Source organism: Triticum aestivum, chromosome 6A (genome assembly GCF_018294505.1).
Source record: "Triticum aestivum cultivar Chinese Spring chromosome 6A, IWGSC CS RefSeq v2.1, whole genome shotgun sequence".
Lineage (NCBI taxonomy): Eukaryota > Viridiplantae > Streptophyta > Magnoliopsida > Poales > Poaceae > Triticum > Triticum aestivum.
The window spans coordinates 507171291-507197468 of NC_057809.1; the positions used below are offsets into that span (position 1 = coordinate 507171291).

Below are 26178 nucleotides of genomic sequence, written 5' to 3' on the forward strand. Positions count from 1 at the left end.
TCAAAGATTTCTTGAAACATGCTAAACATTTTTCATGTAAATGCTAAACCATTTTTTATTTGGCAAGAAACATTTTTTAAAACCTCGTGAACATTTTTTACATTATATACATGTTTTTTTAAAATGTCAAAACATATTTTTGAAATGCGGTATTATTTCCTTCAAATGTACATTATTGAACATGCAAAAGCCCGCGTACTATCCCGCCAAAGCCCGCCAATGTGCTAAACTAGCACAAATTGTACAGGCGTACTGGAATCAAAGCTATAACTAAAAATTTCAATTTTCTATATCAAGCGGGCCGGGTTCGGGCGCTGCTCTGCACCCCTATGCAGAACCCAGCCAGCGCTTGCTAAAGCGCCTAGTAGGCCGGCCGATGAAGGCGCAGTGCACAGAAAGGTGTTAAAAAAACTTGCCACCAGGAATCGAACTCATACCCTAGATTCATACAGGTGTTTGGCTAACCACTGGAGCTTCTGGTTGCAAGTGACAGAGGCAGCAGTAGTACTTTAATAACAACTATGGCAATTCATAAGTGATTTTCTTTAAAAAAAATGAAAGTTCACAAATTTCGAAAAAAGTTCATGAACATGCAAAAAAAAAAACGTTGCCCTATTCAAAAAAAGTTCATCGATTCTAAAATAAGTTCCAAAATTTTGTAAAAATGTTCATGGAAATTTGAGAAACTTCATCAATTTTCGAAAAAAAAGTTCAACAGAATTTTGAGAAAAAAACACCGAGTTGAAAAAAGGTTCATTGAATTAAAAAAGTTCATCAATTTTGATGAAAAAGCTCATTTATTTTGAAAAAAAGTTCAAAAACTGAGAATAGGTTCATCCAACTTGAAAAATGATGAATTTGAAAAATGCTAATCAATTTTGAAAACAACCTCATTAATTTGGAAACAAAAATCCGCACATTTAAGAAAAAAATAGGAAAAGGAAAAAGAAAACCCAAATAAAACCATCACTAACCAAAAACCGGGAAAGAACTCCACCAGCTGAACAAAGAAAAAAAAGCAAGTGTGCACAAGCGTGGAAGATAGCCTAGTGGTTAGTGTTGTTCCCTTCGTACGCAAATATTGCAAGTTCAAACCTTGTTGCTGATTTGGACCTAAGATCCAAGAAAATACAAAGTAAATCTTATGAGTAAGAATTATAATGAAATCTCTTGATAACACCTTCTTCGCAGTATCAAACTCTGCTCGAAGAAATACTCTAAAGACTTCGATAAAGAGGCTGCAATTGGACTAGAGCAACAATGTTGTCACCCTTTCACTCACACGAACATTACCAATATTAGTTTTTGAAAGCGCCTTTAGTTAATCTAAAAAGATGGGAAGCCTTGATCGATGAATGTACTTGGGCCGGGGATGATCCCCTAGAAGTGCAGGCCGCCGAACCGCTATAATTTCACCATGATGTCGATGAATGATTTCACATTCATAAAGAATCAGACCAACAAAAAATGCTTGACACAACATAAACTCATCAAATTCAAAAAATTGGATCAGTGAGGACAGAAAACTCTCTAACCTCATGGCACCGCCAGAAAAACAAGAGGAAATTTATTCTCACAAAACTACGATGATCACTAGACGTTGACGAAGAACATAGAGGTCTTGAAGATCCAAGGTGCCTCCACCTCCGAGCGCCAAGATTGCAGCTTGTTACTATTGTTTTTCCTAATGAGGGGAGTCATCGCTATTAGATGGGCCAGGCCATGTATACATCCTCTTGCATCGACTTTAGGAAAACTAGCAAAGGCATTCAAACATTTATCTTTTCGTTTTCTAGGCTTTTGTTGCTCTCTTTTTTGCTTTTGCTTTTATCTTTTTTTGTTTAATGCCTTTTTTCAACTTCAGGATCATTTTCAAAATTTTGTAGAAGTTTTCAAATTTGTGAACTTTTCCCAAATTCATTTTCTGCCAATATGTTTTCAAATTTGTAAAAAAAAATTCAAATTAGTGTGCTCTTTTAATATTTATGAAACATTTTTGAAATGCACACACTTCTTACAAATTTGTGAACCATTTTTTAAAACCCATGAACTTTTGCAAACCCAAGATTTTATTTAAGTACGTGATTTTTTTTCAAATGCATGAATGTTTTCGAATTCGGGAACATTTTTCAAAATTTTGAACTTTTGGGAAAACTGCAAACTCTTTTTAGATTCATGAACTTTTTCCTAATACACGTTTGGTCGATATCACTCTGTTTGCTATAATGGGTCAGACTACTAGTGTCTTTGGTCGTTATCACTATGTTTTGGTCTCCTAATTCGAGGAGGTACAGCCATGGGCGGACGTACGCATGAAGTTAGAAGCGAAAATCGTTGATCAACGCAGCACATGCATCTCCATCTACTGTCTTAAAGAAACCTTCAGCCAATTTTGGGAAGCATGAAGGAGCTTCCAGCCGAGTATTTTATTTATTTATGTGTTATTTGCACAAGTCCCTTTTTTCTTCTTAATTTTAGTTGTCTTTAATGAACATTTTGAAATATCATTTTACAACTTTCTAATTTTTCAAATTCATAAACACTTTTATATTCATGAACATTTTTTAAATTTTCTGTAATTTTTTCATATTCGTGAACTTTTTTCAGATTCATGAACTATTTCAGGTTAGAGAAATTTTTATGAATCTGTGAATATTTTTTGAATTCATAAACATTTCAAAAATCACGAACACTTTTGAATTCATGAGCATATTAACAAATTTGTGAACTTTTTTCAAACACATGATCTTTTTTGCAAACAAATTTGCAAACATTTTTCGTATCACCAATTTTTCTGTGAACTTTTCCTATTTCAGAAAAAAAAATCAAAACTAAAAACCTGCTAGCCATTTTTTCATGAGAGAAAAAAAAGCATAGCAAACCACGAACTGGAAGCTCTCGCCTGAAGCGTCTAAAGTAACGGGCCGGCCGATTATAGCATACTAAAAGGAAATAAAGTAGAAAAAGGGAACGCGCAGGGATCAATCCAGGATCTCCTGTTTGCTGCATAGCCGTGCTAGCCACCGAGTTCCCGCCAGGTTCATGTTTTTTGTTGTTTTTCACCATTTTTTCTCCATTTCTTTCTCTTTTTTACTGGTTTTCTTTTCTTTTCTTTCATTTTTATTTGTTTCTCTTCGGTTTTCTCTGTTTCTTTCTCTGTTTTTGCTTTCCCTTTTTTGTTTTGTTTGTCTTTTTCTCATTTTTATCGCTTTTCTTTTGTTTTCTCTCGTGTTTTACTGTTTTTCTATACACATTTTTTGTATATATCGCATACATTTCTTTACATGTTTAATATTTTTCAAATACAAGATTAATGTTTATTGCATACATGGTCAACATTTTTTCTAAACACGTTTGACATTTTTCAAATACAAGATCTAGACATGTCAAATACAAGATTAACATTTATTGCATAAATGTTAAAAGTGCTTGGTTAATGTTTTCATGTAGCAGATTAACATTTTTTACTACATGGTCAACACTTTTTTTATACACATTTAACATTTTTTTAAATGTTTGATCAACATTTTTTTAATACAAGTTTAACATTTTCTGAATACATGGTCAACATTTTATCTATTCACATTTAAGAATTTTCAATTGTTTGATTAACATTTTCTTAGTACCATATTAACATTTTTAAATACTTGGACAACATTTTTTATTTACACATTTAGCATTTTTTTCCAAATGCTTGATTAACATTTTTTCAAATACTTGTCCAACGTATTTTAGATGCTCGAATTAACATTTTTTAAATACATGATCAACTCTTTTTACACACGTTGTATATTTTTTTGTATAGTTTTTTCATATACATTAGAAACATTTTCTCAATACATCTTAAACTTTAAAAAATGCTTAGTTAGATGGTTTTTTCTGAAATGTTTTGTGTAAATGTTTTTGGTAATATATTTATTTAGAATTTTTGGAAGTATAAAAGAAAGTAATTGAAGAAAAAATACTAAAAAAATGTGAGAAAGAAACAAGAAAATACGAATTAGAAAATTCATGTATTTTTAAAGAAAGTCTATTGGTTTCAGAGACAAAGTTCACGGATTTTTTAACAAAAGTTTCTGAATTTTAAAAAGTTCGTTGTATTTTGAAAATAATGTTTATGAATCTGAAAAAGTTCATATATTTTGAAAAAAATCATGAAATTGAAAATATATATGTATTTGGTAAAAGCTTACGAATTTGGGAAAAAGTTTTGAGCCAGTCTCGTCTTTTTCTTTTAGGTTGTTTAGCAGTGGGGAGCCTGGATAATTGAATGAAGGTTGGGGCAGAAATCCAAAATAACAGATCCTTTCCTACTAGTTTGTTGTTCCGGCTATTCCTGCTTTTTTTGATCCAGTTTCGATTATTCTCGGTTGTATATGACCCTGTCGTCTAGTGATGCCCCTATTGTCTAGTGGTTCAGGACATCTCTCTTTCAAGGAGCTAGCGGGGATCTGACTTTTCATGTTTTCTCCGAAGGGTGAAGGCGGATTCTCTGAACTTAAAATAAGGGTGAAGGATACATACAATATGTCGGGTTTGAAGTGTGTCCCGAAGAGGCCCAACTAGAAACTAAGAATCATGTTATAGAGAACAAAAAGTAACTATCATTCCTTTTCCCAATAGCTTATGCCTTCCTCTCTTTCATTTCATGTCGGTTCGGCCGAGCCAAAAGATTTCATAGGCGGGAAAGTTATGGAAGGAGACCCATCATTTTGCAATGAAAACAACATATAAAACTTTGGACAATTTCAAAATTAGGCCAAGCGAACTTGGCAATCGTAGCAATTTATGTAAAGCCTCCTGATCCGGATAAACATGCTCGATACACTTGTAGGAATGGAAATGAAAAACACGAGATACTTTTTCTAGAAATATGGACTAATGAAAGTTTAACCCCTAAGAAAGCACTTTATGAGGCTTCTCGTAATTTGATTAATTTATTTTTTCCTTTTCTACACGCGGAGGAAGAGGGCACTAGTTTCGAAGAAAATAAAAACATGATTCTAAAAAGAGTTCGTGCATTTTTTTAAAGTAACATGAATAAAAAGTAATAGAAAAATTAAATACCAAACAAAATCGTTCTAGAAAAACCTAAAAAAACCGATCCATAAGCCTCTAGAAGCTTTCGAAAGCAACCTGGATGCTTCTAAAAGCTTCTCAAAACCAAAAACAAATCTTCATGTCGTACGCTTGATGGCCGACCCATTTAGTATCAAAAGAAGTAAGGGTGTGTGCGTTGTTTTACATAGAAGCATTTGAGGATGTTTAAGGCGTGAGCACCAGGGAAATCAAGTGAGAGGATAGGAGGAAGCGAGCGAACCGGCCGAACCAGGAGCGGATTTATTGGGCAAGATGAGGACGAACCTGTGCGCCAAAACAAGCAATTGGCGCCTTAAGTGATGTATAGGCGCTCCCTATGTCTCGCTATAATAGAGACATAGGAGTGCCCGTCATCATCTGCCATGGTACATGCAGAATAGAATTCTCTGTTTGTACAATAAGATAAAGATTCTTTTCATTTTTCATCCCGAATGATGATTTCATTTTACCATTCACATGTCTTCATGGTATAGGATTTTTTTGGCCAAAAGTTTCAAATGAATAATCAAATTCAAAATCTTTTAGCTTCAAAACATATAGCAAGTTGAATCATATATGTTCACAATCCTATTTTAGTTCAAGTGGTCAGCCTGCCTGTCCTTCTTTCAGAAGGTTGTGAGTTTGCGCCATCCCTCACACACCTTGGCCAGTTTCTAGAAGAATAAAGGAAGAGATGTTTGCCCGACAGCTGGTTAGAGCAAACGCTTCTGAAAACTGGCGTGGCACCAGCCTTGGGCTGCACTTCGTGCAAGAAGATTGAACGGCAACCGACATGTTTGCCTGGAGGAATGAAAAAAGTAACATCAACTAAATGGCATTTAGAAAAAAAAACACTGCCATGCCTAAGATATTATGCGTACCATTTATGTACAACCATGCAAATCAAACCGTCCATGCATAGCACTAAACAATAGCACACCACTTGATTGGTCATGTATAATGATCATACACACAAATTACCATACACAGAATAGTTTCCCAATAAAGAATCAAATTGTCAGGCTCAACAGATAATCATTGAATAATCCTGCATTATGTGGAAATTAAAGGCATATTTCCGGATAGAGAGAAAGAGGTCCATACAGGATTGTTGCAGACCTACGAGGATGTTTGGTTTGGAGCCCTCGGCCGCCCGACCAAAATTTTGGTCGTTGACCAGGCTCGGGGTGCCGTTTGGCTTGGCACCAATAAATTGGTGCGTCCAGCCCACACCAGCTATCCCAGTTCACATGCATGCCAATTTGCTGACGAAATTGAAACGGCCAAATCGATCGCCAAGTATTTGGCGTGTCCTCGGTTGGCAGGGTTGCCTTAGGCAGAAATCAAACGGCCCCTATGATCTTGGTATTGGGATGCCAAAGTTTACATACAATGTGTAAACAACACAGCTTCAAAATATCAATACAAACATGTGGCAATTATATAATTTTGTATAAATATCATCATAAATGCAATAGGTAGTTCAAAAATCGTATTAGGTTCTTACACAACTGGTGTTAAGCATACTATATAAACCATTTTACATTTTTTTGCAGTGGGTCCTGCTTTGGCATAAAAGATCTATAATACGAGGAGGTTTCTAAACTTTAGTCAAGTGTCGCGCCATATATCCCCTTTCCTACCGCTCTCCCCTCTTGATCCAACCTCCGGCAGAGACCGATCCCCCCTCCTTGTCGCTTCATGCCCTGGCCATCCCTCTAAACCTCCTTCATAAGCGCTGACAACAATCCAACATATGCACCTCACCGTCAACCTAGACTTGCCTTTTCTGGCGATGCTATGACGTCTCCGCCTTCGGCTCATTGTTGGCTAGCCCTCGTCATGGAAGCCGCGGTCGACGACAACGTCCCCATTTCCGTCTCGGGGTTGCACTTCCTTGTTTCATCTACACGAGGAATAGCAATTGCAAATAATAACAAATTAACTGTACAAAATCACTGCTTGGTATTGTGGTACAAACATCATCTCTTCTACCAATTGAAAGCCAGCACGGAGAACCGGTCACCTCTCATTAGAAACACCGAGAAGTCGGCTATATAGCTATTTACACAGTCGCAATCGGACACGACGGCAAATGGCAAATCAACAATGAGATCAGATTGAAGTTGTACTACAAGTATACCCACTTTAACCCAGAAATAAAAAGCTATAGCTCCCCAATCCAGACACAGCTTGATCACAACCTGGCATGCACACTGATCACTATCTACATCTTATTCGCCACGTCGGTGTCAAGAACTCACCATCGTGAACACACGACCGACTAATTCCTTGTCGATATCGATCCCGCTCGCCGTTGACTGACTCACTCGTACGTCCTGGCACGGCGGCAGCAGGCTCCCCGGCGGTCAACTCACGCCGTGGGCATGTCCCTGTCCGCCACGTCGTGCTCCCTGGTCAGCAGGTAGTTCTGCGTCGTCCACCCGGCGGACGAGGCGTAGTACGACGACGAGGAGGTCAAGGCCGTGCTTGTCCCGGACACGGCCATCTCCCCGTCGTCGTCCCCGAGCACGACCGGCAGCGCGGGCCACATGAAGGCCGGCTTGGACGCCGGCACGTCCGGCGGCGGCGCGGAGCGCGCCAGGATCTGCACGATGGCGCGCGCCCTGGGCCGCTCCCCGGGGTTGGGGTGGCTGCACGCGAGGCCCAGCAGCAGCAGCCGCTCCGCGTCGCCCTCGTCGAACTCCCCGGGCGCGAGCCGCCGGTCGACGGCCTCGAGGATGCGGCCCTCCCCGGCGCCGTGGAGCTGCCACACGGCCTCCAGCAGCTGGCTGCACCCGGCGGCGTTGCTGCAGGAAATGCGGCGGCCGGAGACGATCTCGAGGATGACGGCGCCGAAGCCGAAGACGTCCGACTCCCGCGTGGCCCGGCCCGTGTGGAAGCACTCCGGCGCGATGTAGCCCAGCGTGCCGGGGACGCCGAGCTTGTCGGTGTAGGAGGTCTTGTCGGTCTCGAGCGCGCGGGCGAGGCCGAAGTCGCCGAGCCGCGCGTTGAAGGCGGCGTCCAGCATGATGTTGGACGGCTTGATGTCGCGGTGGATCACCCGCTGGTCGTACTCGTGGTGGAGGTAGTTGAGCGCCGACGCCACGCCGGCGACGATGTTGTAGCGGTGGCCCCAGGTGAGCACCGGCGCCTCCGGCCCGCCGCCGAAGAGGAGCCTGTCCAGGCTGCCGTTGGGCATGAAATCGTACACCAGCAGCAGCACGCCGTCCTGGTGGCACCAACCTGTATTAGAGAAATGTGAACAGTTAATTAGAGAATTATAGACTGTTGTATCTTTTGTCCAAGTCAGAGATGAGTGCTGCTCCCTTTGCCCGGCATACTTTTGAACCATAGTACCACCAAACAGTACTTCAGAATGTTTATTAGACATCTCAAAGCCAGTAAAGCATTAGGTACTGTGGACGGGTCAAACATTGCGTCGTCAAGTTGGCATCCCGGGCATTTTGTTATATGCATTGTTTCAATCATGATCCCAAACCATATCATATTAGCAAGCAAACCTTGACTAGCTAGTCACTGATATTTGTGTGCCAATTCCAACTGGAGCCGTCAGCTTGAAATCTATCCTATACTAGCAGTACTAAATTCTTGGTAAGGTAAGCAATTGTGGGTTTATTATACCGTCAGTATCTCGCATCGTTATCCTTTGAAACGTAATCTGAAAATGCCTGTACTTTTGTCTATCCATAGGCGGCGTTTGACATTTCCGACTTACTTGAGCAACTCATTCTTCACGCGATCAAAAAAAAATTGGGCATAATCAAAAGTTCACTTTCATGTAGTAAGTACTAGCCCTTTTGGGCTTTTGGCAGCTTCTTTTTAGGCTACTTTTATCAGCACTATTGCAAAGATAACTAGACGTTTCCGTACAAGAAATCTAGGCATATCCTATGATTACTCCTACCAATTCCCTGCAGAATCTATCAATCAAGCACTCTAAAACAGAGCAGTGATGAACGGAAATCTTTGATCGAGAGATGAGCAGAGAGAGAGAGAGACGATTCCTTACCGAGGAGCTTGACGAGATTGCGGTGGCGGAGGAGGTTGATGATGCTGAGCTCGGCGAGGAAGTCCTCCTGCCCCTTGGTGTTGGCCCCGGAGAACTGCTTCACGGCGACCTCCATGCTCCGGCCGTGCTCCCCGAACACGGTGGCGCGGTACACCACGCCGTACCCGCCCTGCCCCAGCTTCATCTTCTCGTCGAAGTTGCCCGTCCCTTTCCTCAGCTCCTTGTAGTCGAACTCCTTGGGCACCCCGGGGATGCTCGCGAAGTTGATGGTGCTCCGGACCATCGAGCTCGAGTCGTCCCCGATCCTCCTCCCCCTTTTCTTGATGTACAGGCCGGCGAACAGCCCGAGCGCCAGGGCGAACGCGCACGGCACGCCGATGGCCAGCCCGAGCTTCCAGCCAGAGAGCGGCTGCTTGTTGCTGCCGTCGGGGAGAAGCTCCACCGTCAGGTCCCAGCTGTGCAAGCAGTTGAGCTGGTACAGCACGCCGGTGGACGCCGAGAAGCCGAAGTAGGCCGTCTTGCCGAGGAGGACCCTCGAGAGGTCCAGCGGCGCGTCGAGCACGGGAGTGTCCGGCCTGCTCCCGTTCTTGGCCATGTACACCCACACGTGCCGCGCCGTGCCGTTGTAGTCGATCCAGACCATGTGGCTGCCGTCGTCCTTGGTGTTGTTAGTCGCGAGGTCGATGCCGAAGGGGGTGAGGGAGGCGACGACCTTGGACCGGACGCCGTTCACGTCGAGGCCGACGTGGTTGTCGTCGGGGTCGTAGGGCTGTTTCACCGTGTCCAGCTCCACGGCCGCGAACCCGTTGGCGGCGCTACCGTCGGTGGACGCGTTGGTGAGGCCAAGGTAGCCGCCGTGGCTGCCGGGAGGCGGTGGGGCGGCGCCATCGGACGCGATGAGGAACGCGAACCCTTCGCCCTTGACGGACGGGGTCGCGCGGAAGAGGTTGACCTTGAACACGGTGGAGAAGGAGGCGAGGCGGCGGCCGTCGGCGCTGGTGTTGGACGCGTTGGCGGCCCAGAGCACGTAGGCTCTGGGGTACATGACCCGGCCGGTCTGGTTGATGAGGAACTTCTCCGGGTCGTTCCTGGTGTCCGGCGTGATCTGCAGGGCGTTCGCGTTGACGGTGGCGTTGCCCAGCACGGTGAGGTTGCCGGGGAGCTGCCGCAGCGAGTTGCCGAAGGAGGGGAAGGAGAAGGTGCTGAACTCGCTGCCGTTGCGGGTGCTGGTGAAGGCGGTGGCCTGGGCGCGGGCGGCGGGGAGGAGCGAGCATGCGGAGATGGCGTAGAGCAGGAGGAGGACGGCGAGGCCGGTGGCGGCGCGTTGACCGCGGCGGGGAGGCGCCATGGGTCTGGGTCGTCACGCTCACGCCTCGCTTTCCCAGGGGAGGAGCCGGAGAGGGGAGGGGAGATGGCCGGGGCAGACCAGGTGAGGGAGAAATGGAGGGAGTCGTGGTGGCGCGTGCATGCATCTGTACAAATAAGGAGGTTGCGGGTTGGTGGGTCTTCACTCGTCAGTCGTGAGTACCTGGATCGGACTGCCGCCTCCGTTTTGTTCCTCGTGTGTTGGTGTACTCTTGCACGTTTGGTGTTTTGCGATTCTCTCTCTCTCAATAAAGGGTATTTTCACTGAACTTAATAAAGCATGGTGGTAATCTAGATATACTCTTTCCGTTCCAAATTATTCGTCGCAAAAATGGATGTATTTAGAACTAAAATACATCTAGATACATCCATACTCGTGACAAGTAATTCGGAACAGAGGGAGTATGTACCTAATTTTGGACGTGTCTGTATCTATATCAATATCTGTACTAATCTTTATCTCTATCTCTATCTCTACTGCTCTCTGTCCTTATCTTCATCTCTTACTTACATAAAGCATACGTAAGGTTCCTTTTTCTGCCGTCAGAATACTTGATCAACCACTTCCTCCTCTCTCATCAAGCCCCTCCGTCGGGTTTTTCATCCAGCCGGTTTTATTGTTCCACCATGCCTTTTGTCCGTTGTTTCCATGTACACTAAGCAATCACCTTAATTTACTTAATTTCTTCATAAATTTCATCTTAATTCACTTACTTTTGATGTTAATTTCATGTAGCATTGTAATTTACTTGCCTTTTTCTGTTAATTTCATAATTTACGTACCATGCATAACCCAACACATCATACTATATAAGAGCTAAGAGCGTCAAAAAACAAACTTTTGAATTTGATATGTAAATCACAGGCAAGATTTGACAAACATTTGTGTACACAATCATATTAATATGAGCATGTGAATCACAACCTAACGTGCTAGAATAATTATAACCTGTTGCAACGTACGGGGCAATTTTTCGGTGCCACCAATATAAAAAGACTCAAATGGGCAGATTCAACTAATCTCAGCCATCAAACCAAGTCAATTCAACAACCTATGTTGATAAATGGTGAGCGTTCAACATGTTTAGCATGCAATTAATATTATACCAAATTCAAACATCAATGTAAATTATACAATTAATGCGCAAATAATATCTCAACTAATATCCACGTGCAATTAATATGCTCCCTCCGTTTTTATTTAGTCTGTGTATTAGCTTTGGCCGAAGTAAAGCTTTGTGAACTTTGATTAAAATTTATAAATAAAAATGTTAACATACACCATTAGATTCATTATTGAATGTACTTTCATATCGTATAGATTTGTTATGGTAAATATTTATATTATTTTTTATATACTTGATCAAACTTTATAAAGTTTGACTTCAGTCAAATGTTATGCAGAGTAAATAAAAATGAAGGGAGTATTACCTAATATCAACGTGAAAGTTGGGGTTTTGGGTGTGTGTGCAGGAGCTGGATCGCCGGTGCTACAGGAGGAGTGAGAGTTAAGTGGATGACACGAACGAGGGCTCGATGGAGAAAACCGGTCGGGCGACACGGGTGGAAAGAAGAAGGCTACATAGAAGGAGGAAGAGGAGTCTATGGGGGAAAGGATTCAATATGAAACTGAGTAAATTACAGAGAAACTACCACAATTAGGAACCCTAAATTCAGAAAACCACCACCTTTCATATTTTTTTCTTCAAAAAACCACCATCGTTGTTTTGAAAAACACTAATCGGCCACTAAACGCACGTTGACACTAGATCTGACGAATGGGACCCGATGTCAGTGTTGATGTGGTAAAAAAACTTGACACCGTTTGATTGGAACGTTATGCTGCACACATGGCCCACCTATCAGCATCTACGATTGTGCCCTCACATTGCAATTGATTCGAGGGCGTCCGTGCTGAGAGTGCGACGGCCCTCGCCATCGGCCACGCCTCTGGCGGATCTTCTTCATTGGGAAAATGATCTCGGGGCGGGCAAGGGGAGGTGGAGCGGGGGTAGGAGAGCATCGCATCTGCAGCCTGGTTGACCAATGGATGTGGGGTGCACGACGACCTCGCGCCATTCTCCTTGGAGCAGAGCTAGGCCAGCCTCCACCGCCGTCATAGGGAGCCAGATCTACAACCTACTCCCTCCGTCCGGTGAAGAGTGCACATCTAGAGATTTTAGGACAAATTATGGAGTGAAATAAAAAATGCATTGGAAAGGTGCAAGTCACCATCTCTCTCCACTTTAATTACTCAATCCCCAATGAGCTAAGTGCATGTAGAAATTAAGGAGATAATGTGTAGATTGTTATTGGTCTTGATTACCGTGTGATGAGAGAGAAGTATTTTTTTGTACTTTGAAGTGCATTGGGAAGATAAAAGTATACTTTTTTGTGGACGAATTTTGAAGCCAAACGTACACTCTTTACCGGACGGAGGGAGTAGCTGGCAAGGGGAGGTGGGGTGCACGTCGACCTCACACCATTCCCCATGGAGCAGTGTCGGGCCAGCCTCCATCACCTGGCAAGTCATGGTCCGCATCTCCTCGACGCCGCCAAGGCAACATGCGTGCCACCCCCTCCTCCCGCACGCGGACGCGTTCGCCACGAGTATGCCTTTGCCTCTGAGCCCCTTCTTCAGTGACACACTTGCTCATTCGACATCGCGTTGTTGTAGGTCACGCTTCCTGGTCGGTTTCGCGGTGCGCTGGCTTTCCCGGGGGCATCGCGGGATTGAGGATGGGTGGTCAACGGGGCGACGCGATGTTGCGGGGAGGGCCAGGCAGTACGGCGGCGCCGGGTCAACCTCGCGGCTGGGCACGGGGTTCATAGGCATAGCGCGAGCGGCTGTGTGCGGTGACGGGCCTAGTGCACACAAGGTGCTCGACACAATGACAAAGAGAGAGAAGTGTGTGTGTGCATGCTGACGAGTGGGCCCTACCTCCAGTTTGACGACCCAATCAAACGGTGTCAAGTGTTTATGCCACGTCAGCACTTACAACGAGCCCGTTCCATCGGAAACAGTATGAACATGCGTTTTGTGACCGATTAGTGTTTTTCAAAAACTGTCAACACAATGACGGTGGTTGTTTGAAGAAAAAAATAAACAAAAGGTGAAGGTTTTCTGAATTAGAGTCTCCAATAATAGTGTTTTTTTTTAATTTACTCGATATGAACTCAAGCATAGGTGCTCCCATACTCTTGCATTATTATTTTTACTCTGCTTCCACACCCCTACCATGAATGGGAAATGAGACGAGAGAGGTTTACTTTCGGCCGGTTCAGGTCTCACAAAACACCAAGCAAAATCTGCGGCTCTTATTATTTATTTATTCATCTTCGGTAAGGAACAAGAAGACTAGATCCCTGAACAAATCCTGCGTAAAGCGCACACGAAAGCGAAAGCTTTGTACAGACACGAAAGGAAGGAAAGGCGAACGAGTACCGACAGTCAACAAGTGGCCGTTCATTATCTTGGCGTTAAGAACTGGATCCGGGTCAGTAGATTGAGATGCTGTGCCTTGCTGGTGTGGCCTCAGCGACGTCTTTGTTCCCATGCAGACCATATGGGCGGGTAGTTATTTATCCCCGTTCTAATCCCACGGTCAAACGTTGAATCCACGGCGATCGCCCCGTGCCATGCGCCTTCGGCCTTCCTCCCATGCTCGGTCAAATCCTTGTGCAGTGCTCTCTCTCCCTCTCTTTTCTCAAATCTCCTCCATGGCGACACGGTCGAGCAAGCGACGGGATACGCGTCGCTACACTACATTCTGCGCCTACGTATGTAGTAAGTAGTACATACCCTGATACCCGGATGATGCAACGGAGCGGTGCCGATCCTGTCGCCGTCGTGTGCGTGTTCCGTTCGGATGACCAGACCAGACCAGACCAAGGTTGGTTAACTTTTCTACCTGTGTAAAAAAAAAGGGGTAGTTTCTTGTGTAAATAGCTTCTGATGACTGAGTCCTGATGCGTGACGGGTTGATTGCCTGGTGACCGAGGAAGCCTGCTTCTCCCGACGCTTCTGCGATGCCTGCGGGCACCAAGACGAGTCAGCGAACCGCATTTGAAATTACTAGGTACAAAACTGACGCAGCTGCTCATGACGTCTGCTCCTTGTTGCTGAGCTTTCACGCCGTTGTTCTAGATAGTAGCTTGTGTAGACAACAGCAGTATGGAAAGCTCATTCATTCTGATCTCCTGATACAGTTAGGTTCTCTCCGGAACTAGTACTCCTGTGCCAATCCCTGCAAGACAACAACTGAACGACTTTGAAACCTATCAACTGTCTATTAAGAATTCAGTGACAGCTACCGTGCGGCATTTCCCAAAATTTGAATAACATAATTTGGTGACAGCTCAGACTCACTTAGGCTGGTTTAACAGGTCAACTTATGCCATTACCCTTGATGTCCTCTGCATATTGAGTTTTCTTTTCTTTTCTTTTCTCAAGGGACTCGAAGTCTTGCACAACCAATTGGCAGTATTGAATGATTAATGGCTAACCATCAACAGCCAACATGTGTCCTCAATTCTGGTAAGATAAGCAGGAGCTTTCCCTGTGGACAGCAAACTATTTGTCTCGGTTTGCAACCGAACCACATATTACCGTTAATTAAATGATCAACTGACATTAGATGCTTCGATGACATGCCATCAAGCAGCACCCTATCTGCTCAGATTTAGCCGAATTCGCCAACTCCGACACTATAACAATTGAAAAAAGCATACACCCGTGTCCGCCTTATGTTTCTGCGAAAATTTGGTATGAACCATCAAGAACTGTGATAACTAATTCAACAAGAAGAACGTATGGAATTATGTGGCAGTGTAATTAAACCTGTCAGAGAAGCCAAAACAATAAGCTAGTGAACCTCGCGGTCTTGCTCATCCCCTGGCAAGCTGACACGTCATAAACATATTTAATCATTTTTAGCATACATATTGATCCATTTTCCAGTTAATTTGCATATTTCCCCGCGTTTCTGTTGAATATTTATTAGACAGATTTCTGTGTTATATTGCTTCTTCAATACTCCAAGAAGGGTGAATTGTCGTCAATCTTCATAAACACCATCACCAAACTGCTCTCTGATGAGGTGTGAGTAGTCCATCTTTAGACTATGAGTTTGTATTACTAGTAGATTATTTTTTTTGGAAATAGAGGCGTATTATCATGATGCATGCAGCCATCTTTTTAAAAATCTATGAAGTAGCACAAAGTCATAAAAGTATTACAACTCGTAAGCGGAGCGAAACAAATGAAAAAAGAAAAGTACATGCTGACAATCACAACCAGTACGGCAATATGAAGGATAAGCATAAGCTCCCTAGACTCTTATCCTGTTATGCGACCGACATCCGAACCGGTTAAATATAGCCAGTGCTACCATCTTCCACTGGTTGCACCCAGTAACCAAAGACTCCCTGGAGTCCATAGGAGTAAAGACCACGTACGGATCCATGCGGTAGCTCTGAAGATGACCTGCAAGAAAGTTAAAGTGTGTTTTCTGTTAAAAATCATATCGTTTCTACAGTTCCATATAGCCCACAGAAGCGCACATATTCCAATCCGAATACGAGCCGCAGTAGTATGCTCAACCCTAGCTAACCACGTTCCAAACAACGACTCAATGTCAACTGGAGGATTAATGTTAAAAGCTATATGAATCGTTCTCCAAAGCAATTTGGCGAGTGGGCATTCAAGGAATAGATGTTGTATTGTTTCATCATGATCACAAAAACAACAATGTGAACTTCCTACCCATCGCCTCTTGATTAAGTTATCCTTGGTGAGTATTACTTGCTTGTGGACGAGCCACATAAAGATTTTAATATGCAAGAGAACCTTAACCTTACAAATATGCAACGATCTTGAGATTGGGCCAGAATTAATCAAATCCATATAGAAGGATTTCACCGTAAATACCCCATTTTTAGCTAATTTCCATTACGTCGAATCCGGCTGGTCTGAGAGTTGTACATCTATCAACCTCCGAACCAAGTGCATCCAGGCATTCCATCACTCACCAACTAACGCACGTCTAAACTGAATATTCAAGGGAATTGTTTGGAAAATTGTGCCTACGTAATCCTCCTTACGTTGCACAATGTTATAAAGGATGGGATATTGTACAACCAGGGGTGTCTCTCTTAACCACGTATCCTCCCAAAATCCGGTTGGCATCCCATTGCCAACCAAGAATTTGACCCTACGAAAGAACAAGTCCTTCGTTCTCATAAGTCCCTTCCAGAATGGTGAGTCAGTTGACCTCATGGTAACCTGGGCGAGCGTTTTCGACTGTAAATACTTATTGCGCAAAATCTATGGCCACATGCCCTGTGGCTCTGTCTCTAACCTGTAGAGCCATTTGCTCATAAGGCATTTTGTAAGTGCATCTAGTGCCACCCCTAGTTGGTTTTGGAGTATTGACGACAAACCTAGTTGAGGGACTAATGTGTTTGTGAGAATTGCAGGATAACACAGGAAGAAGTCCCTCATTGATTCGGTTTTCCTACCAGAGATGACCCCTAAAAATGTATGAAGACATTGATGTCAAAGGTGGTTTATGAAGATATTCTCATTGAAGAATATGACAAGAGAAGACATCGCATGAAGCCTATGGAGCTCGAAGACTTAGATCCTTCGTAGTTCTGTTTCTTCTTTATTGAGTCATAGGAACCACCGTACTGTTAAGTGGGGTCCAAGAGAACCAGTCAGAATGACTGAAGTGATGCTTAACCAAAACCTATGTCTTCGAGTGAAAACTATAAGAGCGAATCTTGTCCAGAGTCGGACAAGTCAGCTTTGCTTGTAGCCCAAGTAAAGTTGCCGTGTGAGTTTGAAATCTGACCGTTGGAACACATGTCAGTTCCTTAGTGACCCAGGGTCATTTTGGACAAATCAGGTCGGGTTGCCTAGTGGCTATAAATAGCCCACCCCCTACAACCATAAATGGTTGGCTGCTCAGAGTTAGAGTACGACTTTTGTCGTTTGAGAGCAACCCACCTCGAAGCCTTTGAGAGAGAATTCCTTGCGAGGATAAAGTCCTAACCACCCAGAGCCAAAGAGTGTTAGGCATCACTTAAGTCTTCTTGTCTGTGTGATCTTAAGACTTATTACACTTGAGGACTATGAATCCTCCAGCCGGTTAGGCGTCGCGTTCTGAGCATCCAAGAGCCATTGTAGATCGCCGGTGAACGAAGTCTGTGAAGGTTTGGGAGTCTACCTTGAAGACTTACCAGAGTGATTGGGCGAGGTCTGTGTGAACTTAGCTCAAGGGGAATACGGTGAGGACTGGGTGTCCTGAGCTGCGTGTTCAGGACTGGGTGTCTGGAACTGTGTGTCCTCAGGTTTAAATACCTAGCCGCCCTAATCAGACGTACAGTTGTCACAGCAACTGGAACTGGTCCAATAAATCATTGTCTTCAACGAGTCACTGGTTTCATCCTTCCCTTCTGTTGGGGATATTACCACTGGGCATAAACCGGCCTACCTGGGCCGGATTAACTCCATCAGTAGTTCAAAGCTGTCAAAGCCTAAAGAGGCAGGTAAAGGCCCAGGGCCCGTAGTCAGTTTACAACCTGTAGCCGTACATCAGTTTTGTGCATATACTTGTAATATAAGTTAGGAACAAGGAGAGACCAACCCGGATACGAGTATGAACCGGTGTTGGGACTCTCTGAACCGGCAGGCGTCACCCATGTATATAAGGGGACGACCCGACGGCGGTTCAAGGACAACGGACAACAACTCGAGACATAGGCGAAGCTTATTTTCTCCCTAGTCATCGACCCGCCTCGTCAAAACACCGTTATACCTCGGGATGCTTTAACACCTCCGAGTCACTACTCCAACCCAATGGACAATCTTGTTGCCGCTGCTGCACGGCTGGAGGCCATACCAGTGGAAGGTGACTCGCCGCAAGCAGTAGAGACGCGATGGGTCAAGGAACTTCCGAGGACAACTTTGGCCCAACAGGAGGCGTACTCGTACAGCCGCGACCGAATCCACTCGACCCCCCGTCCAAGCCGGAGCTATAGCAGACATATGGATGAACCAGCAGTATCAAGTAATGAACGACGTGGAGTACCCCGCGGTAACAACCCGGCGGGTGGTGCTGATGACGCTCAGGAAGTGGTGAACCGGGCCCGAGCGCGTAGGGAGGCCGAGTTAGCCGCATAGCATCAGGCTCGGCAGCTCACGCCGGTTCGTCCAACCATTTCGATCGAACCTGGTGTTACTTCTAGTTCTTTGGGGGTGCCTTGCCTCGTCCCCGCTTTACGCAACGTGCGTTTGCCCAAGGATTTCAAGGGCCCACACAAGGTACCAAATTATACGGCGGATCAACCACCAGAGACATGGGTGGAGAGCTATGAGATGGCCATGGAGATGCTTGATGTGGATGACACGGCATGTGCGAAATACTTCACCATGATGCTTGAAGGAACGACCCGTACTTGGTTAAAAAGTTTGCCCGCTAATTCTATCAGTTCATGGGCCCAATTACGAGCCCGGTTTATCAACAATTTCAAGGATACCTGTAAACAACCTATGTCGATAGTGGACTTAGCTGCATGCGTCCAGGAGGAAGGAGAGTGAACGACTCATTGGGTGTGCCGGGTTTCACAAGTGTTGCACTCCTCAGACCGCATCAACGCTGACACCGCAGTATTAACCCTAGAAGGCAACTGCCGGTTTGGGCCCCTGAAGTTGAAATTGGGACGGATGAAGCATCATTGCACCAACATGGGAACCCTCATGGCCGCTTTGGTAAAATATGCTGATTCTGATAGTACCAAGGATCCCGAGTCTGATGATGACAAAACAGGGAAGGGGAAGAAGAACATCAGCTCCAAAATTCAGCAGCATCACTGGGTAGGCAATGGCGGAGGAGGCAAGCGTAAAGCGAATGGCAACATGGATTTTGTGGCTAATACCAACGTACAAGACAATGGCCAGCAGCGCAAGGCCAGGCCAAAAAATCGTAGTGGAGCGCCCAATCCCAACCCAAACCGCCTGAACTATTTGCTAAACCAGCCCTGTCCAAAACATGGGACGAAGGAAGAGCCAGCAAACCACCTTTGGAAGGATTGTTTTATTATGCAGGAGTTCAAGAATTCTAATAATTTCTGGTATGATCATGGATCTGGCGGCGGCTCAGGATCCGGGCCGGGTTACAGTGGAGGAAGTTCCGGTTCAGGATTTAATGGTAATCCGGGCGGGCATAATGGTCAAAATAGTCAGAACAACCAGGGTGGTTACAACCAACAGCAGCAATAGTCAGGTTACCAAAGCAACCCAAAGCAGTTAAGTAGTGGGCAGTACCATGTCTTTACCACTAGCTTGGACAAGCGAGACCAGAAGGTTCAGAGGCGGGCAGTCAACTCTGTTGAACCGGCCACACCCCGTTATCTACGTTGGTCTGAACAGCCAATCATATGGAGCAGAGAGGATCACCCACTCCAGGTTGATAATCCGGGTCAGTTGGCTCTGGTGGTGGCGCCTCAGGTGGGAGGTTACAAGTTCACCAAGGTGCTCATGGATGGAGGGAGCAGCATTAACATCCTATACTATGAGACCTTCCGTCGTATGGGACTAACAGATAAGAATCTCAAATCGTCCAATACAGTATTCCACGGTGTAGTGCCTGGCAGATCAGCATATCCCGTTGGTAAGATAGCTCTTGAAGTGGCCTTTGGGGATGATCATGATTCCAGGTCGGAGACATTAACGTTTGAAGTGGTGAAAATCCAAAGTCCATATCATGCCCTGTTTGGGCGTCCGGCATACGCCAAGTTTATGGCTCGGCCCTGTTATGTGTATTTGCAGCTCAAGATGCCGGGTCACAAGGGGACAATAACGGTTCACGGAAGCTGCAAAATCGCTTTGGAATGCGAGGAAGGAGATGCGGCTTATGCAGAGTTGGTTTGTGCCACCGAGGAGTTGAAATACTATAAAGATAATGTTGATCCGGCGGACATGACTCCGTTGAAGAAGCCAACTACGGAGCATGATCCAGCCCTGAAGTTCAAATCGGCAGCAGAAACTAAGCTTGTTGACTTCGTACCTGGCGATTCGTCCAAGCAGTTCAGCATTAGTGCCAACTTGAATCCGAAATAGGAAAGCGCGCTCATCGAGTTCATCCGTGAGAATCGGGACATTTTTGCATGGAAGCCCTCTGACATGCCAGGTGTACCGAGGCAACTCGCTGAGCACACACTTAATGTGGATCCTAAATACAAACCGGTGAAATAGTTCCTCCGCCGGTTTAACGAAGAAAGACGCAAGGCGATTGGAGAAGAGGTAGCCAGGCTCTTAGCAGCCGGTTTTATTGTTGAAGTTTTTCACCCAGAGTGGCTTGCCAATCCGGTGCTAGTCCTTAAGAAAAATGGCACCTGGCGTATGTGTGTGGATTACACAGATCTTAATAAAGCTTGTCCAGCAGATCCTTTTGCCCTCCCCCATATTGATCAAATCATTGATGCTACAGCGGGATGTGAGCGTTTAAGTTTTTTGGATGCATATTCTGGTTATCATCAGATCAAAATGGCAGTTAAGGACCAGGAGAAGACGGCATTCATAACTCCCTTTGGAGCCTTCTGCTATGTGTCTATGCCCTTTGGGCTCAAAAGTGCCCAGGCAACTTATCAACGGTGTGTACAAAACTGTCTTCACAAGCAGATTGGTCGTAATGTGCATGCTTACGTGGATGATATTGTGGTTAAATCCAGGGAGAAGGAGACTCTGGTCGATGATTTGAAGGAAACCTTTGATAACCTAAGGACGTACAAGATGATGCTTAATCCGGACAAGTGTGTCTTTGGTGTACCGGCGGGCAAGTTATTGGGTTTTCTGGTGTCCAACAGGGGAATTGAGGCTAATCCGGAGAAGATCACATCCATCATCTCCCTGGCTAAACCGAAGTGTATCAATGATGTTCAACGCTTGGCAGGCTGGATTGCCGCGTTAAGCCGGTTTATCAGCCGCCTTGGTGAGAAAGCGATCCCTTTGTATCAGATGTTGAAGAAGACAGATCAGTTCGCCTGGAGTTCTGCTGCTGATGAAGCATTTGAGGACTTAAAGCGGCAATTGGCCAATCCGCCTGTGCTCGCCGCTCCCATTGACAAAGAGTCGTTACTGCTATATGTTGCTGCTAATACTCGTGCGGTCAGTGTGGCTATTGTGGTGGAACGAAAGGAGGCAGGTAAGGAGCATCCGGTTCAACGTCCGGTCTATTATATCAGCGAGGTACTTATTGAGTCCAAGCAAAGGTATCCGCATTGGCAGAAGCTAGTGTACGGAGTTTTTATGGCAAGCCGGAAGCTTAAGCAATACTTCCAAGGGCACCCAATTACGGTGGTCAGTTCTGCTCCTTTGGGAGATATCATCCAGAACCGGGAAGCAACTGGCCGGATTGCAAAGTGGGCTATAGAGCTGGGGCCGTACGGTTTGAAATATGTGCCTCGGACAGCGATTAAGTCTCAAGCACTTGTTGATTTCATCAATGATTGGACGGAAATGCAAGCACCTGAAGAAAAGCCGGATCATACATATTGGACCATCCATTTTGACGGATCCAAGCAGTTGGAAGGCTCGGGGGCTGGAGTGGTATTAACTTCCCCACGAGGTGATAAGTTTTGTTATGTTCTCCGTTTAATGTTCCCTTGTACTAACAATGCAGCTGAGTATGAAGCCTTGCTCCATGGTCTTCGGATGGCTAAGGAGATGAATCTAAGTCGAGTTAAGTGCTTCGGTGATTCGGACCTTGTGGCTCAGCAAGTGTCTGGCACTTGGGACTCCAAGGACCCACTCATGGCAGCATATCGTCGTGAGGTGGATATTGTTGCAGGTTATTTCAGAGGCTATCAGGTGGACCACGTGGACCGGCGGAAAAATGAAGCGGCAGACGCTTTAAGCCGGCTGGGTTCTCAGCGCAAACCGGTCCCACCCAATGTTTTTCTGGATGTGCTGCACAACCCATCGGTGAAGATCCCTGGTGAAGAGGATTTGGCCATTCCTGATCTGGAGGCTCAATTGGTGGCAGTTCTTCATGTTATGCCGGATCGGACGCTTCCTTATCTGGCGTACAAGAACCGGGGCGAGTTGCCAGAAGATGAGATTCTGGCCCGGTAGATAATCCGGCGATCCAAGTCCATGGCTGTCGTCAACGGTGAGTTGCATCATTGCAGTGTATCAGGAGCTTTTCAACGTTGCGTGTCTCCTGAAGAAGGACGGGAAATTTTGCGGGAGATCCACGAAGGAGATTGTGGTCACCACGCCGGTTCAAAGTCTCTGGTGGCTAAAGCATTTCTCCATGGTTTCTATTGGTTAACTGCTCATGCTGATGCGAAGGATCTGGTCAGACGATGTGATGGTTGCCAAAGATTTTCAAGACGTGCTCATGTACCGGCTCAAGAATTGAGGATGATTCCAATTACTTGGCCGTTTGCGACTTGGGGGCTGGATATGGTTGGGCCTTTCAAAAGGTCCAAAGATAAGAAGACTCACCTCCTGGTGGCAGTGGACAAGTTTACAAAGTGGGTGGAGGCAGAACCTGTTAGCAAATGTGATGTGGCCATGGTGGTTCAGTTCATCAAAAAGGTGATTTTCCGGTTTGGATTTCCGCACAGTATTATCACAGATAACGGCACCAATTTGTCCAAAGGTGCCATGAAGGAGTTCTGCGAACGGGAGCACATCCGGCTCGACGTTTCATCGGTGGCACATCCACAGTCCAATGGTCAAGCAGAAAGAACTAATCAAGAGATCTTGAGAGGCATCAAGCCCCGGCTCATGGTTCCTTTGCAGAGAATGCCGAGTTGTTGGATAGAAGAATTACCATCTGTGTTATGGAGCATCAATACAACACCCAACAGATCAACAGGATACACACCGTTCTTCATGGTTTATGGAGCGGAGGCGGTTCTCCCCAGTGATATCCGTCATGATTCACCTCGTGTCACGGCTTATATTGAAGCGGACAACGAGACAACACGGCAAGATGCCTTGGACCGGTTGGATGAAGAGCGTGACATCGCAGCCGCCCGATCGGCAATTTACCAGCAGGATCTTCGTCGTTATCATAGTCGCCGAGTCAGAACCAGAGCCTTTCAGGAAGGAGATTTGGTGCTTCGGCTCATCCAAGATCAGACTGGTATGCATAAGCTATCCCCACCTTGGGAGGGGCCTTTCGCGGTCAGCAAGAATCTGCACAATGGGTCGTACTATCTGATTGATATTCGAGAGCATAAGGACTCACATACATCAGAGGAGGAGACTAGCAGGCCATGGAATATAGCTCATCTTCGGCCTTACTATACCTGAGCCATTGGCCATACTTATGTACATATTATGACAATGTATATATTATGATAATAAACCGGAACCTCAGCTAAAGCGGGGTATCTGTTCTTTTACATCATGTGAGGTTACACGGAGTTGCTCTAAAGCGGCCTCCGGTTTACCCCTTGAGTTCGCTTTGCTAAAAGCATCGTGTTATATCACTTGGAGGATTGGTCGTGTCCGAACCAATACCATGCCTCTTGATAGGCGAAAGCCACCAGATCACTTGGGGACTTGGTCATGTCTGAACCAGTCACGCCTCTTGATCGGCCTAAGGCCACAGAATCACTTGGGGGCTTGGTCGAACCCGAACCATGACCACGCCATTTGGTCGGCATAAATGCCACAAGAATCACTTGGGGACCTGGCTAACTAGAACCATAGTTACACCTAACGGGAGCTTGGTCGTGTTTGACCACGGTTAAGCCATTTGATCACCTTAAATAAATCTTTTTTGGCAAACATTTTTGTCGTTGCTTTTGCTTCATACTTTTTCTTTGAAGGTTTTTTTTGCTTTTTATTGTGTTCTTTAAACCAGCAAAGTTTTTTAACCAATCAATTGATAGAACACAGTTCACGTCAATCCGGAGACTATTTGTCCGGTTTGATCCTTGTTGTTAACATCCTCTTATGGAATAACACGGTGGTTATCATAACCCGGCACAGTTTACATGGTAAACCAGCGTCATATATATATACAGGAGCTGTTATCTCCTCCAACAGTATGGGTTTGCAAAACTCCGCTTCAAGATTGGCCAAGCCAACTTCACGCTCAATGATGGCAGGTATGATGTATCTCAAAATTTGGTCATACTTAAAATTTTGTTTTGATTGCATATATGCAGACATCATATTCCGCCTGACGGTACAACCGCGGTGGCACTTGACGAATTTTTCATTCCAGAAAGTGTTTTGGAAAGTTCATTGCCACAGGAAGAACAAATTATGCACGAAGGCATACCAACATCAAAGGTATCAACTAGCCTATTACAAGGCAACATGGTTCCCATAATAATATAATTGTTTTTTCGCGAAGAAGAGGCAGTTTTAAACCGGCGTCTGGTTCAAGCTTGGTCACCAGCCTGGCCTGATGGTTGTGGGTCGTCCTGTGCCGCTTCAGCCTCCGCATCCCTACCCAGTGGCTGGAAATCCACAGTTGTCCAGTCGATTCCCATTAATGCTTGAAAAACAGCTTCATCGTGGAACAATAAAGACGGGTCAATATCGGGAGCGTAAGTATGCTTACGGATTGGAGGAATCAGATTTTCCGATTCATGGATTGGCGCAGCTATTCGCTTGTTCTGACTGTCATATTGCGCTTGATAACGAGACAAGTCTGCTTCCTCAGCCAACTGACAAGCTAGTGGACGCACCTCCCGGTTTATCGCTCGCAGATCCGCTTCACCGAATTCTGATCCGTCTTCCTTCAAGCTAGGATAGCCCTGAGCCGCTTCAACAGGATCAAAATCCAGCACCCACGCTTTTGCCCGGATTAAAGCATTGATTGTGCCGGTTCGAGCAGCTGATTTCTTTAGCTCTTCAATCCGGGCAGGAAGCACTGACAGTTTCATCAGAGTATCTTGAATCAAAGTAGGCGCCGGTTTGTTATGAGAGGCGGTACAGATGATCCGCTGGGCACCAGTATACAATTGTTCAACCAATGTATAGGCGGCTTTTAGCTTCTTCCATACATCTGACCCCAAGTGACCAATGCGTGTCCCTGAAATACCATAAAAGGGTTAATAAGCCAGTGACTTTGTCAGAAGGCAGAGCCAATTCAGTAGGAAAACTGGCTTACCAAAGATAGCAGCAGTCATGGCATGCACGTGCCGCTTTATGCTGGTCAGTTCATCTGCCACTGGTTTTAGTGCAGCCTCAGCATCCTCTGCTCGTTTGATCAAAGAGGATTTCTCAGTGGCCCAGTCCGCCCGCTTCTTTTTGAAGTTTTCCTTAAGTTGTTCCATGGCGCTTAAAGCACTGGCCAATTCCTCTTTTGCTTTGGAGGTTTCAGCTTGTTGGGTCTTCAGGGCTTCTTGAAGATCGACGACTTGGTTCTCTTTTGTCTTCAGCTCCGCCTGCATGCATACAAATATATGCTTCAAAAAACTGGTAGAAGGATTCAAGTACCAACCACATAACAAGTTATGCGCTTAGTACTTGGGGGCTAATGCATATTTGATCTAAAGTGGCCTCCGATTTACCCCCTTCATCTTTCGATTGTTTACAAAGTCCCAAGATCAATACAAGTATTCAACTTGGCACTTGGGGGCTAATGGCTATTTGATCATATATATTCTGATGCGGCAGTTTCAATAACTTAGAGTACCGGTTTAACTACGCTAAGTTGAACCGGCCC

At 45.3% G+C, this 26178-nt stretch overlaps 1 protein-coding gene across 1 annotated transcript; it reads right to left on the reverse strand.

Moving 5' to 3' along the window:
- Positions 1 to 7199: 7199 nt before the first annotated feature.
- LOC123128171 (probable L-type lectin-domain containing receptor kinase S.5) lies at positions 7200 to 10583 on the reverse strand. Its single transcript, XM_044548104.1, has 2 exons — positions 9113 to 10583; positions 7200 to 8325 (listed from the first exon to the last, which is right to left on the reverse strand). The coding sequence occupies exons 1-2, from the start codon at positions 10458 to 10460 to the stop codon at positions 7454 to 7456; spliced, it is 2220 nt and encodes a 739-aa protein (XP_044404039.1). The 5' UTR covers positions 10461 to 10583; the 3' UTR covers positions 7200 to 7453.
- Positions 10584 to 26178: the final 15595 nt, after the last annotated feature.

Bases quoted from the DNA above. Each gene is read 5' to 3' on its own strand.
- LOC123128171 (XM_044548104.1), bottom strand. From the start codon at position 10,460: ATGGCGCCTCCCCGCCGCGGTCAACGCGCCGCCACCGGCCTCGCCGTC. The intron at 8,326-9,112 runs GTAAGGAATCGT...TCTCTAATACAG, and splicing joins CAATCTCGTCAAGCTCCTCG to GTTGGTGCCACCAGGACGGC.